At 30.5% G+C, this 10673-nt stretch overlaps 1 protein-coding gene across 1 annotated transcript; it reads left to right on the forward strand.

Moving 5' to 3' along the window:
• Positions 1–1637: 1637 nt before the first annotated feature.
• On the forward strand, positions 1638–5070 carry LOC113393083 (polycomb protein EED). Its single transcript, XM_026629783.2, has 7 exons — positions 1638–1804; positions 2013–2152; positions 2224–2395; positions 2906–3445; positions 3839–3991; positions 4245–4361; positions 4712–5070. The coding sequence occupies exons 1-7, from the start codon at positions 1781–1783 to the stop codon at positions 4802–4804; spliced, it is 1239 nt and encodes a 412-aa protein (XP_026485568.1). The 5' UTR covers positions 1638–1780; the 3' UTR covers positions 4805–5070.
• Positions 5071–10673: the final 5603 nt, after the last annotated feature.

The raw sequence follows: 10673 nt of genomic DNA on the forward strand, positions 1-10673 counted from the left end.
GTTTTACGTAATATAGCTGGAATTATCCGAAGTAATATCGCCATTCAAACCAAAGTGACATTGCAAATGGCGTATAATTTATAATTAAATTAAATGTAAGGATATTATCTGTATACATAATTATCAGTATTAAGTTTAATTTTAAATAATAAGGCTGTGACTTATATTAGAAATTAATTAATGACGTATTATTATAAGGTTTTATTTTTATATTTTTAAACATATTTATTGAAAAAACATCATCAACCAACTGTTTGTTACCATAACACAAATTTGTTCCTTCTAAACCTATTTAATTGTTACCGTTGTATATTTTCTAGATGTAATAAAAATCATTTTTTATAATTGGTTTATTTTTTTCTGACTGACCTCGTGAATATTTTAAAAACTAGCTGAACCGCGCTGAGCTTTACCCGCGCGAAATTTATATAATTATATATATGGATTTCGTAATAAAATGCTCCTGAAAAATAAAATAACTATTAACATGGACAGTTAACATTTACCACTAATACTATTTAAGAATTATAACTTATACCAGCAATTAAATGTGGCGTCGCCTGTGTAGTTTTTAGTTTATCTTGTATTTTATATTTCGGTTGTGTCAATAATATCATATCTTATCTCATTTAAAAATATATTACTTTCGATAAATCTTACGTTAGGAGTCTTCGATTAAAAGTTTGGAGTAGCGAATTTAATATAATTTTATTTTTATGTTATGTATTTAAAAGTAAATTATTGGCACTAAGTCAAAAGACTATCAGAGTAAGTATTGTTCACCTCGTCATGTAATAATTGATACTTTTTACTTAAAAATTAACGAAGTATCATCAGCGAAAAATACAATCTCATATTTATCTCCAACCAGACGTGGCAGCCATTTATAAAAATGAGAAAGAGCAATGGACCAAGAATCCCTGGGGAATCCCCACGTGTATTGCAGCCCTTGGTGATCTCTTATCTTTTACATCAAACCTTTGAACTCAATATTCCAGGTAATAAATCAGAAAAGTGGTTTCTTTAATATCTCAGTAACGTAAATTCCGGACTAGTGTTTCATGTTGTACACAATCGGGCCTTAAGCAGGAGAAGTCACAAAATATACCTAAAGTTTAACACATATTAGTTCGACCAGAAATGTGAAGCTAAAACCTTAGGATTTTCGTTGTTATTTGTTATTATACAACTAAGAATCAGTTCCTACCCAAGCATAAATAAAATAACCTGTTTGAAATTCAGGTATCAATCCCAACTATTGAATGAGCTCTATGGAAGCTTATTAGTAATAGTTAATAATGCACCTGTATACTATACTACTAATTCGATAAAATGTATTAATAGTAGCGACAGCAATCTGATATGTTTATATAAAAGTAAACCTTGAAGGCGTATTGAAAAATACTCCACTTGTATTTTATTTAACTACTTACCCAATAAAAAATGCTCGGTATAGCTAATAACTTTTGATTGTTTAAATATTTAAAAAAAATCTTTATAATATATTGCATAATATTTAATGTCATATTTGTTTCTCTAAGAATTTAATGAAACTTATTAATCTGTTAGATTATAGTTTTATTTATCAAGCTTTGCAACACTTTTATGTCAGTGGGACTTGGTTTCTCCCGCGAAAATTCGACATTTGACGTTTAGGACGCCACTGCCAGCTGATAATGTCGCCTTTGTGAGAAAAAGTGATAAATATTAATGTATTTGTATTAAACTAGGTATTTTGTTTATTTAAGTGTGATTATTTTAATTGAAAAAAGCTTATAGAATGAACTTTTCGGACAACGAGGCCGTAAGTACAAGATCTTTTCTACCTTCCTTTGTGACTCAACAACATGACTTTGTACTCACATTGGAATTGAATATTAATTTAAACTAACATTTATCTGTATCACAATATCTGTAATACTAGTATAATTTTATCCAATTAAAATTATTACACAAATAATAATATGCGAAATAATCTATTATGTTCATTTTCATACATTTTTTTGAACTAGGATGATACTTCGAGCGTTGACAGCACTTCAAACACAGATAATACGTCACGTAGCGAAACACCAACAAATACTCGCGTGAAAAAAAGGAGACGAGGGAAAAAAAAGGTTACTAAACAAGTGAAACCTCCATATAAATTTAAGTATGTGATTATAGCAAAGTCCATTAATGTGTATATAAATAAATTGTAATCTTAACTTTTGTGGCTTCTAGTTGTAGTGCAAAAGAAGACCATGGTCAGCCTTTATTTGGGTGTCAATTTAATCACCATCTGGGGGAGGGAGAACCTCTTATATTTGCTGTTGTTGGGAGCAATAGAGTATCTGTATATGAATGCCCTGAATCAGGTGGCCTTAAGTTTCTTCAATGTTATGCAGACCCTGATGTGAGTGAGAATTTAAAATATATAAATCTTAAAGATAGTAATTTGAATTGTGAATGCATCCCATTGTTTATAATTTATTCATATGTAGTATGATCACTGTAAGTGTATGAAATGTCCGCGTCTGTCTTGTCACTTATAGAGTGCTAAGTTTTATTACATGTATTATTTTAGAGCATTTAAACATACAGAATAACTTACATTTTAAATTACATTAGAATTTTTTCTTTTATTGATATAAATATTTGTAACCTAGATATTTATAAATTTAAACTTGCTATTCGGTCGATTTACTGCTTCTAGTAATAATATTATATATTTTAAAAATGTTATATAACTTCATGCTATATGCTTAAGTGTGTATGTGCAGAGCAATAACCATAACTATTATCCAATCTGACAGATTGTCTAAATATTTAGGTAACAAGTTGCAACATATGTGAAACTGCAAGGAAAAACTTTTTAATTTTATCTACAGTTTTTTCATAAAAGTGAAAAATACTATAATTTCAGGTTGATGAAACATTCTACACATGTGCGTGGTCTTATGAAGAAGAGACAAACTTACCTCTCTTAGCAGTAGCAGGATCACGTGGTATCATTCGCGTATTCCACACAGCAACACAAACTTGTATAAAGCACTATGTTGGGCACGGCCATGCTATTAATGAAGTCAAGTTTCATCCTCGCGACCCCAATCTTCTCCTCTCAGCAAGCAAGGACCACGCATTGAGACTTTGGAATATTATGTCTGATGTTTGTATTGCTATATTTGGGGGTGTAGAGGGACATAGAGATGAAGTTCTGAGTGCAGATTTTGATTTAAAGGGGGAAAGAATAATGTCATGCGGAATGGATCATTCCTTGAAACTGTGGCGATTAGACAAGCCATCAATGAATGAGGCTATAAAGCAGAGTTACAATTTTAATCCACACAGAGCCTTAAGACCATTTAATTCATTAAAGGAGCATTTTCCCGACTTTTCTACAAGAGATATACATAGAAATTATGTAGATTGCGTAAGATGGATGGGAGATTTAATTTTATCAAAAGTAAGTTATTCTTTATATATAAATAAATACAAATCTATATTAATTTATTGGTAGGGCTTTGAGCTAGCTTGTTTGGGTAGGTACTGCGACTTATCATATATTCTACCACCAAGCAGCAATACTGAGTACTTTGTGATGATGTGAGATGTGTGTGTAGATTCTGGTATAATGGGTAAGTCAGGCAATGTAACTACAGGCACAAAGGACTTAACATCTTAGCTCCCAAGATTTGTGGTGCAATGGATATGTAAAATTTCATATTGTATTAATGTCTATCATCTATCATTTACTGTTTGGTGGCCTACTCCCCCCCCCCCCCCCCCGACAACCAATGCCATTAGAAATATAAAGCATTGATATATATTTAAAAAAATTATATGTTTTAATTTTCAGTCATGTGAAAATGCAATAATATGCTGGAAACCTGGTCGCCTAGAAGACACTGAAATCCGCCCTGGAGATAACACGATTACAATTGTTCATAGGTTTGATTATAAGGAATGTGAAATATGGTTTATACGTTTTGCAGTCGATTATAGCCAAAGGGTAAGAATATTACAAGTTTAATTGACCTTTTATTAATACATAGAAGTCAGTACTATCATAGTCTATCATTTTCTTAACTGGTACTGGAAATCACACAACTATTTTAATTTTATTATTAGTTGAGGTGCTTAGTGTCTCTTGTAGATTGTGGATACATATACGCACGGAAAAGTATAGGATCCCTTAGATTTATTTTATACACCGTTCATTACCAATCCTAAACAAATAAATACTACGACTGTTAAAATGTCAGGTGATAGCGTTGGGCAACCAGTGCGGCAAGACGATGGTGTGGGAGCTGGGCGGCGTGGCGGGCGGCTCGCGCGTGTCGCAGCTCACGCACCCGCGCTGCGCCGCCGCCGTGCGCCAGGTGGGCCGGGCGGCTCGCGCACTCCGTAGAGGCCGGGCTTCCTTTGTGCTACTAATGATACTATTTAACCCGGCCATTTTTTATCATTTACTAGAAAATTTAAAGTATATTCTCCTACAAAATTGAATTGTGAACATGGTACATACATGTCGAATTCTATAGTATTGTGATCAAATGTAAAATTACTAACAAAACCCGAATATAAGATGGACCATGTCCAACTTTATCCAGACGCCTGGCAAACCCACGCGTGGCACACTGCTGTCCTAGATACGCAGTGTAAATATTGCCTTACACGTGCGTACGTGTTTTTGTTATTCAAATATAGAACTGGCGTTTTTATTTGTCAGGTGACACTGTCAAGGAGCGGCAGAGTGCTAATAACGTGTTGCGACGACGGCACGATTTGGAGATGGGATCGAGCCAACAATGGAAGCAATTAACTTAGGTGAATCTCAAAAGATAAGTGGATCTATTATACCACTCTATAATTTCAATAAAAAATAAAGGCTGTGAAACAAGTTTACAATACAGTCTTAAAATACAATCCGTATAATTTTGTCAAATTTCAGATTATACAAATTTACATGAACATTTTCAATACTCATATGTTGAAATTGACATACGAAAACTGATATCAATGAGTCTTTAATTTAGTATAGAGATTATAAAAATCAATAATAAGACTGGTTTTAGTCAAATTAAAACATTATTTGTTTCATTCAATCGACAACCTGTATGTGTTCAAATTACCATCCAAAGCTGCCTTTTTTTAAATAAATTTAGAAACATTTTAGTAATATGTTTTGGCAAAAATGTTTATATAATTTTAATATATCTAATTTAAATCCATTTTATCATATTAACTTTTTACTGTTACTGGATATATAATCATTCAAATTCAAATGTTAAAATCGCTCGACAAACAATGCTGTTGACCGAAAACGGACAGCACGACATAATCAGCATTGGTGCTTTAAAGTTTTAAAGATCTTTAAACGGTTTTCTAATCCTATAAGCCACAAATTCAAGATGGTAGCCTCAAGAAAATGTTGGTCTATCACTAGAAAGACCAAGACATAGATATTATTCTAGCAGCCTTCACTTATGAATTTTAAGGTTAAAGACACTTTTTTGTGTTGTGTTATTAACGATTTTAGGTAAGTAACTATCGAGCTAGTAGCAATCCTAATATGACTGATTTCAGTAGTTTCTTTTATACATCGTTAGTTTATGTTCTGCAACCGAATACCAATGCGGCGCCCTGAGCATATGACGACCATATGGATTGCATATACATGACCAGTTGCATGTTGCAAAGGAAATGTACCATTGGGATAATAGCTCATATTAATTAATCTTAGATATCATGTCATCTTAACCGACGATTGCAGGTTCAAACCCAGGCAAGCACCAATTAATTTTTTGAATAATGTGCTTAATTTAATGTTTATAATTCATCTCGTGCTCGGCGGTGAAGGAACATCACCAACCCGCATTGGAGCAGCGTGGAAGAATATGCTCCAAACCTTCTCCTGGGAAAGGGACTGGAGGCCTCAGGCCTCAGTGGGAAATTTACAGGCTGTACATGTTGTATGGTTATATAGAAATTGCCCTATAATTATGGCAATCGCTTCTAACAATCCTCACCTACTAATAATACTTTCAGCGTTATAATATTTTCAGTGCCAATTGTGTCAGTCTCGAGCACTGTTAGGTGTCATAAAACATGTGTTTAGCAAAAATATCCTGTATTACAAAAGATAATGAGAAAATGTCATCCAAAGAGTTACATATAACCGGGAATCTTTCGCAAGGGTACCAACCTTTAAAAATATAATGTAGCTAGTTCTTCTCGAGTTTTATAAAATATATATTTTTTATTAACTTTTCATAGTTACTTATAAGTTCTAATAAACTATCGTTACTCTACTTGTCGTTTATTGTTTTAATGTATTTAGAATTTCTTTGTTCGGATAACATTTTAGGTATATTTTTTTTTTCTTCATTTTATTGCCGTGTCTTACATGTATTGGCGAAATTAACTTTGCAGCGTTGGCAGTAAAATAGAGAGTAAGTACACTTTTGCACTATATTACGACCTGCGCAGTTGGTAAGTCTCCCTGTAGTTGGCCAAAAGGACATCTTTACTAGTTTTCTAAGTAAAAATTCCCATTGATATTTTAAAATGCATTTCAAGGTCAAAAACATCCAAACCGGTACCATTATTATAAACAATGAACGTGTATTCATATCACGTAGAGTTGATTAAAAACAAAAAAAAACAGTACCTTTATGACAAATGTCGTTTAATTACCAACAAATTACTACATATCAACAAAATGAATCACAGGGGCCTAGGTGTTATCTCGTGAACTACTCGTTACTTCGCTAATCACGTGATCTACAAAATTGCACCCTTTCATAGCCCAAATATGTACATTAGCACAAACAATGTGTATTCATAACCTTTTTTTTTTGTATAATGATACATATTCTGAGATACTGAAAGGGTAAGCCACATACATACATTTTTAATAACTGCTATTTGTCTAAACACCGATACACGATCCTATTTTATGCTACGTAATACATAATATACATTTCGACACAACCTACAAACTAAATTACACTTAATGTAAATGACAGAATAATTGAATTTAGTCAACTTTTCATTTAAATTCAGTCTTTAAAATTTTCTAATTAAACGTACAATAAAGACCGGCGTACAAAACAACAATCTAATATTTGCAATTTTACATCAACAACATTTAATTGAAATACTTTTTATCGTTTCACTATTTTAACACTATTTTCTCACTAAATTTATTATTAAAATCGTATGAATGAATACTGAAACCCCTGCAGGACGAAAATGTTTTATTCGAGTGAATTATACCATCATAAGAAACAATTTATCTTAACTATAATATAATCTACGGCGAGTATCAGATCTATATATTTTTTTTTCTATTACTGTATGAAATATTAATGTTCTGTATTTTTAATAAATTTACTTCATATCCTATTTTTAATTAAAACCAACAATTTTAACACCAGTTTTCAAAGGCACGGCTGTAAATTATTAAAATATTACAATCAACAATTTATTTATTAAATAATTATAATATCAACGTTCTAACATTAAATAACTTTTGATAATAATTTAGGTTAATATCAGGGAGGTAATGTATTTATATACATACTATGTAAATCAGAATAATCTTCTCAACAGAATATTCAAATACTTTTTGCATGGACTTGACATTCAATACTATTCAAAATTACAACAAAAAGAAAAATAATAAAAAATTAAAATACAATTTCTGCATACTATATGTATAAAACCTTTTTTGTTTCAATAGATAAGATTTTTCAAAATCAAACAATATGGGTTTATCGAATCAAATGGTCAATCCATATATGTGTAATAATCGTAACTAAATAACTTTGAAAGCTGACTCCACTAGCGCCAAAAAGCTCCCGCAAAGCTCGTCTCCCAACTTAAAACTTTTAAACACAATAGTTATTACACAATAAACATACACAATAAGTTCATACACTCATGCTACTTCTACATTGGAACGACTATAAACCAACGAAAACCTTTCTGGATATAAGTTTTTATTATTCTCACGATTGCTATTGTTGTCAACTTTCAACAATATCGGAAATAATAAAAGGGATCCTGCTATGATAAACTGATATTAAAATATTTTTAAACATATTTAAAAAACGAAATATCTTCATGTATCATATCCGACTACTAGTAATAAACTCGACCTGTGACGTCACAAGACTAACCAGTGCGTTTAATGTAAAAGTAACAAAGGCCCGACTACGTAAATTTAAATCATAGGTTAATTGTACTGCCCAAAACTGCGAAGGACAAACTTATCTTTTTAAGTTGGCGACATGCCTCTATATATTCTTGCTGACCTCACATTGGGGTCATACAAAAACTCTTCTACGAAAAACCTTAATCAATAAAGTACAATAATCTTATGTTTGCCGTAGTCGGGAAAAAACACAAAAATGTCTACATTCAAAAACAAAAAAAAAAAGAAACAGTTTGGTAAAAAGTGTATTGTTGTCATTGTCAAAATTATAAATAGATAATACACATCACACAATAAAAATTCTATTCACATAGTATGGTATTTTTACAACAAATTATAGCTTAAATTAAACAACTCAAAAGAAACAGTATATCAAATATAATAAATTGATAATCATATAATATATAAACAATACTAATGTATATTTATGTACGCCATTGAATTAATGTCATCCAGATTTTGTAAACAAAAGTGGCACAGGACATTAAAAATATCCGAATACGGACATTACTTAAAACTAATAAAAAGTTCTTCTGACATATCACCAACAAATTTTGAAATTATTCCAATCATAGACCAAGAATCTTTTTTAATATGCTGAGGGATATTGTAACCGAAAATTTTTCAATGTCAATAAATCTAGCACCAATTGTATTTATGTAAAACAAACGTATTAGTTGATGATTTATAATGCAAAGTTGCTCAAAATTTCTTATAACTACAAATCATTGCAAATATTATACACAGTATCTCAGCATCGGGAGCTATATATTTCGCAAGATTTCTCTACATATATGTCAAGATATAATTGTGATATTAACATATTTCAATTAGCTATTTCATATTAGACGAATGCAATTATCGAATTACATACACACGCACTATTTTTTAAGTCTGGTGATATGTGCCTAGAACCATAGAGTGAACATGTCGTTTATGGTCAATTCAAAATTATGCGATTTCGCTTCTAATAATCTTTTTAAAAGTATTTGATTGCAGTATATATTTTAAAATGTGTCTCTTACTTAAAATAAATTGACCATAAACTACGTCCGGCTTGAAATTGAATATTTAATTATTTTCAATGTGTAACAAATATTTGGCTTCGCTTTTTCGCTTATCGTGAGTTTAACAACATTCTATGAATATAAATTCAGTGTCACTAGTTAATATCACTAACATGTAATAATATAAAATTATTTATATCACTTTATTGGGGCGGTTAATTAAATATTATAAAAAATACAAGCAATTAGAAAACGAAACTACTAAAAAGTATCAATACATACATTACTAACGAAAATATTCACAGTAAAACCATTTTTATAAGTTACTTGGATGTTTCTGTGCCGTACAAAAAAATTACAATTCAACGTCTAGAACAAAGACAAAAAAATAAATTGGTAACTAAAAAGAGGTCACAAAAGGTTAAGGTTTTATATGTTATTCTATGGTTTGTTTACTTGTAGTATGTGCCCAACGCTGTGCGCCCGCACATACATTAAACATCCAATATAACTTATAATCGTAGTAATACTGCACATAACATTTAAAAACTATACATAACATACCCTGGTTTATAATATATCTTTATTATATACATATTAAAGTATTCAATATGCATATATATTAAGAGAAACATTAAAAACTTTCAATTTCTAGTCTACACTGTCTACTGGATATCACAACATCAATTTAAGTAGCTTATAAATATTATATATATAGGAAACATTTTTGATATTATGTATTTTGTAAGAATCGGAAGAGATGACAATTTCAAGAACTTTAGTGTGTAATTATTGAATATAATTTGGAAATACTCTTTGAGCACTCTGAATGAATTTCTATTCGTATTCGTGTTATTGAATTCTGTAATATATATGGCATTACATATGTAAATCTCACTTATTTTGCATTAGCATTGAACATTGTGCTTGTATTGCCGATAAAAAATTTAATTCGCATAACATTATTTCTACTACTAACCTTTAAGAATAATTTTATATTGTTTATTTTAAAAACGCCTCAAATAATTTGGAAATTAATTTTGGATTAAACATCCAACCTTTATTAGAGAAGTTGACAAGGTTACACAATAAATATTGTTTTAGGAACGCAAGGTTTATTTTGTAAACAAATAAAAAATTATATAAATATATACTATTTAATAAATATTGCTAGAAATAAATAAAATACATCTAAAACAAAATTAAATTAAAACATAGATTCATATTTTCTTTCTAACTTTAAAAATTTTGACAGCTTGAGATTCAAACAATCAGTCTGAAAGTGAAAACAGCCAACTATCCAAACGAAAAGTAACCAAATTATCTGCAGGTCTTACAGTTTTACGTTAATTATTTTCTGTGTGTTTTTCATATTAAAAGTTATATTATTTATATGCAGTTTTAGAAACGAAGCTTCATTAGTCGGTAATATTACGATGTTGCCATCATAGGTGCGTGTGGATTGC

Source organism: Vanessa tameamea, chromosome 12 (assembly GCF_037043105.1).
Source record: "Vanessa tameamea isolate UH-Manoa-2023 chromosome 12, ilVanTame1 primary haplotype, whole genome shotgun sequence".
In the NCBI taxonomy this organism is placed as follows: domain Eukaryota; kingdom Metazoa; phylum Arthropoda; class Insecta; order Lepidoptera; family Nymphalidae; genus Vanessa; species Vanessa tameamea.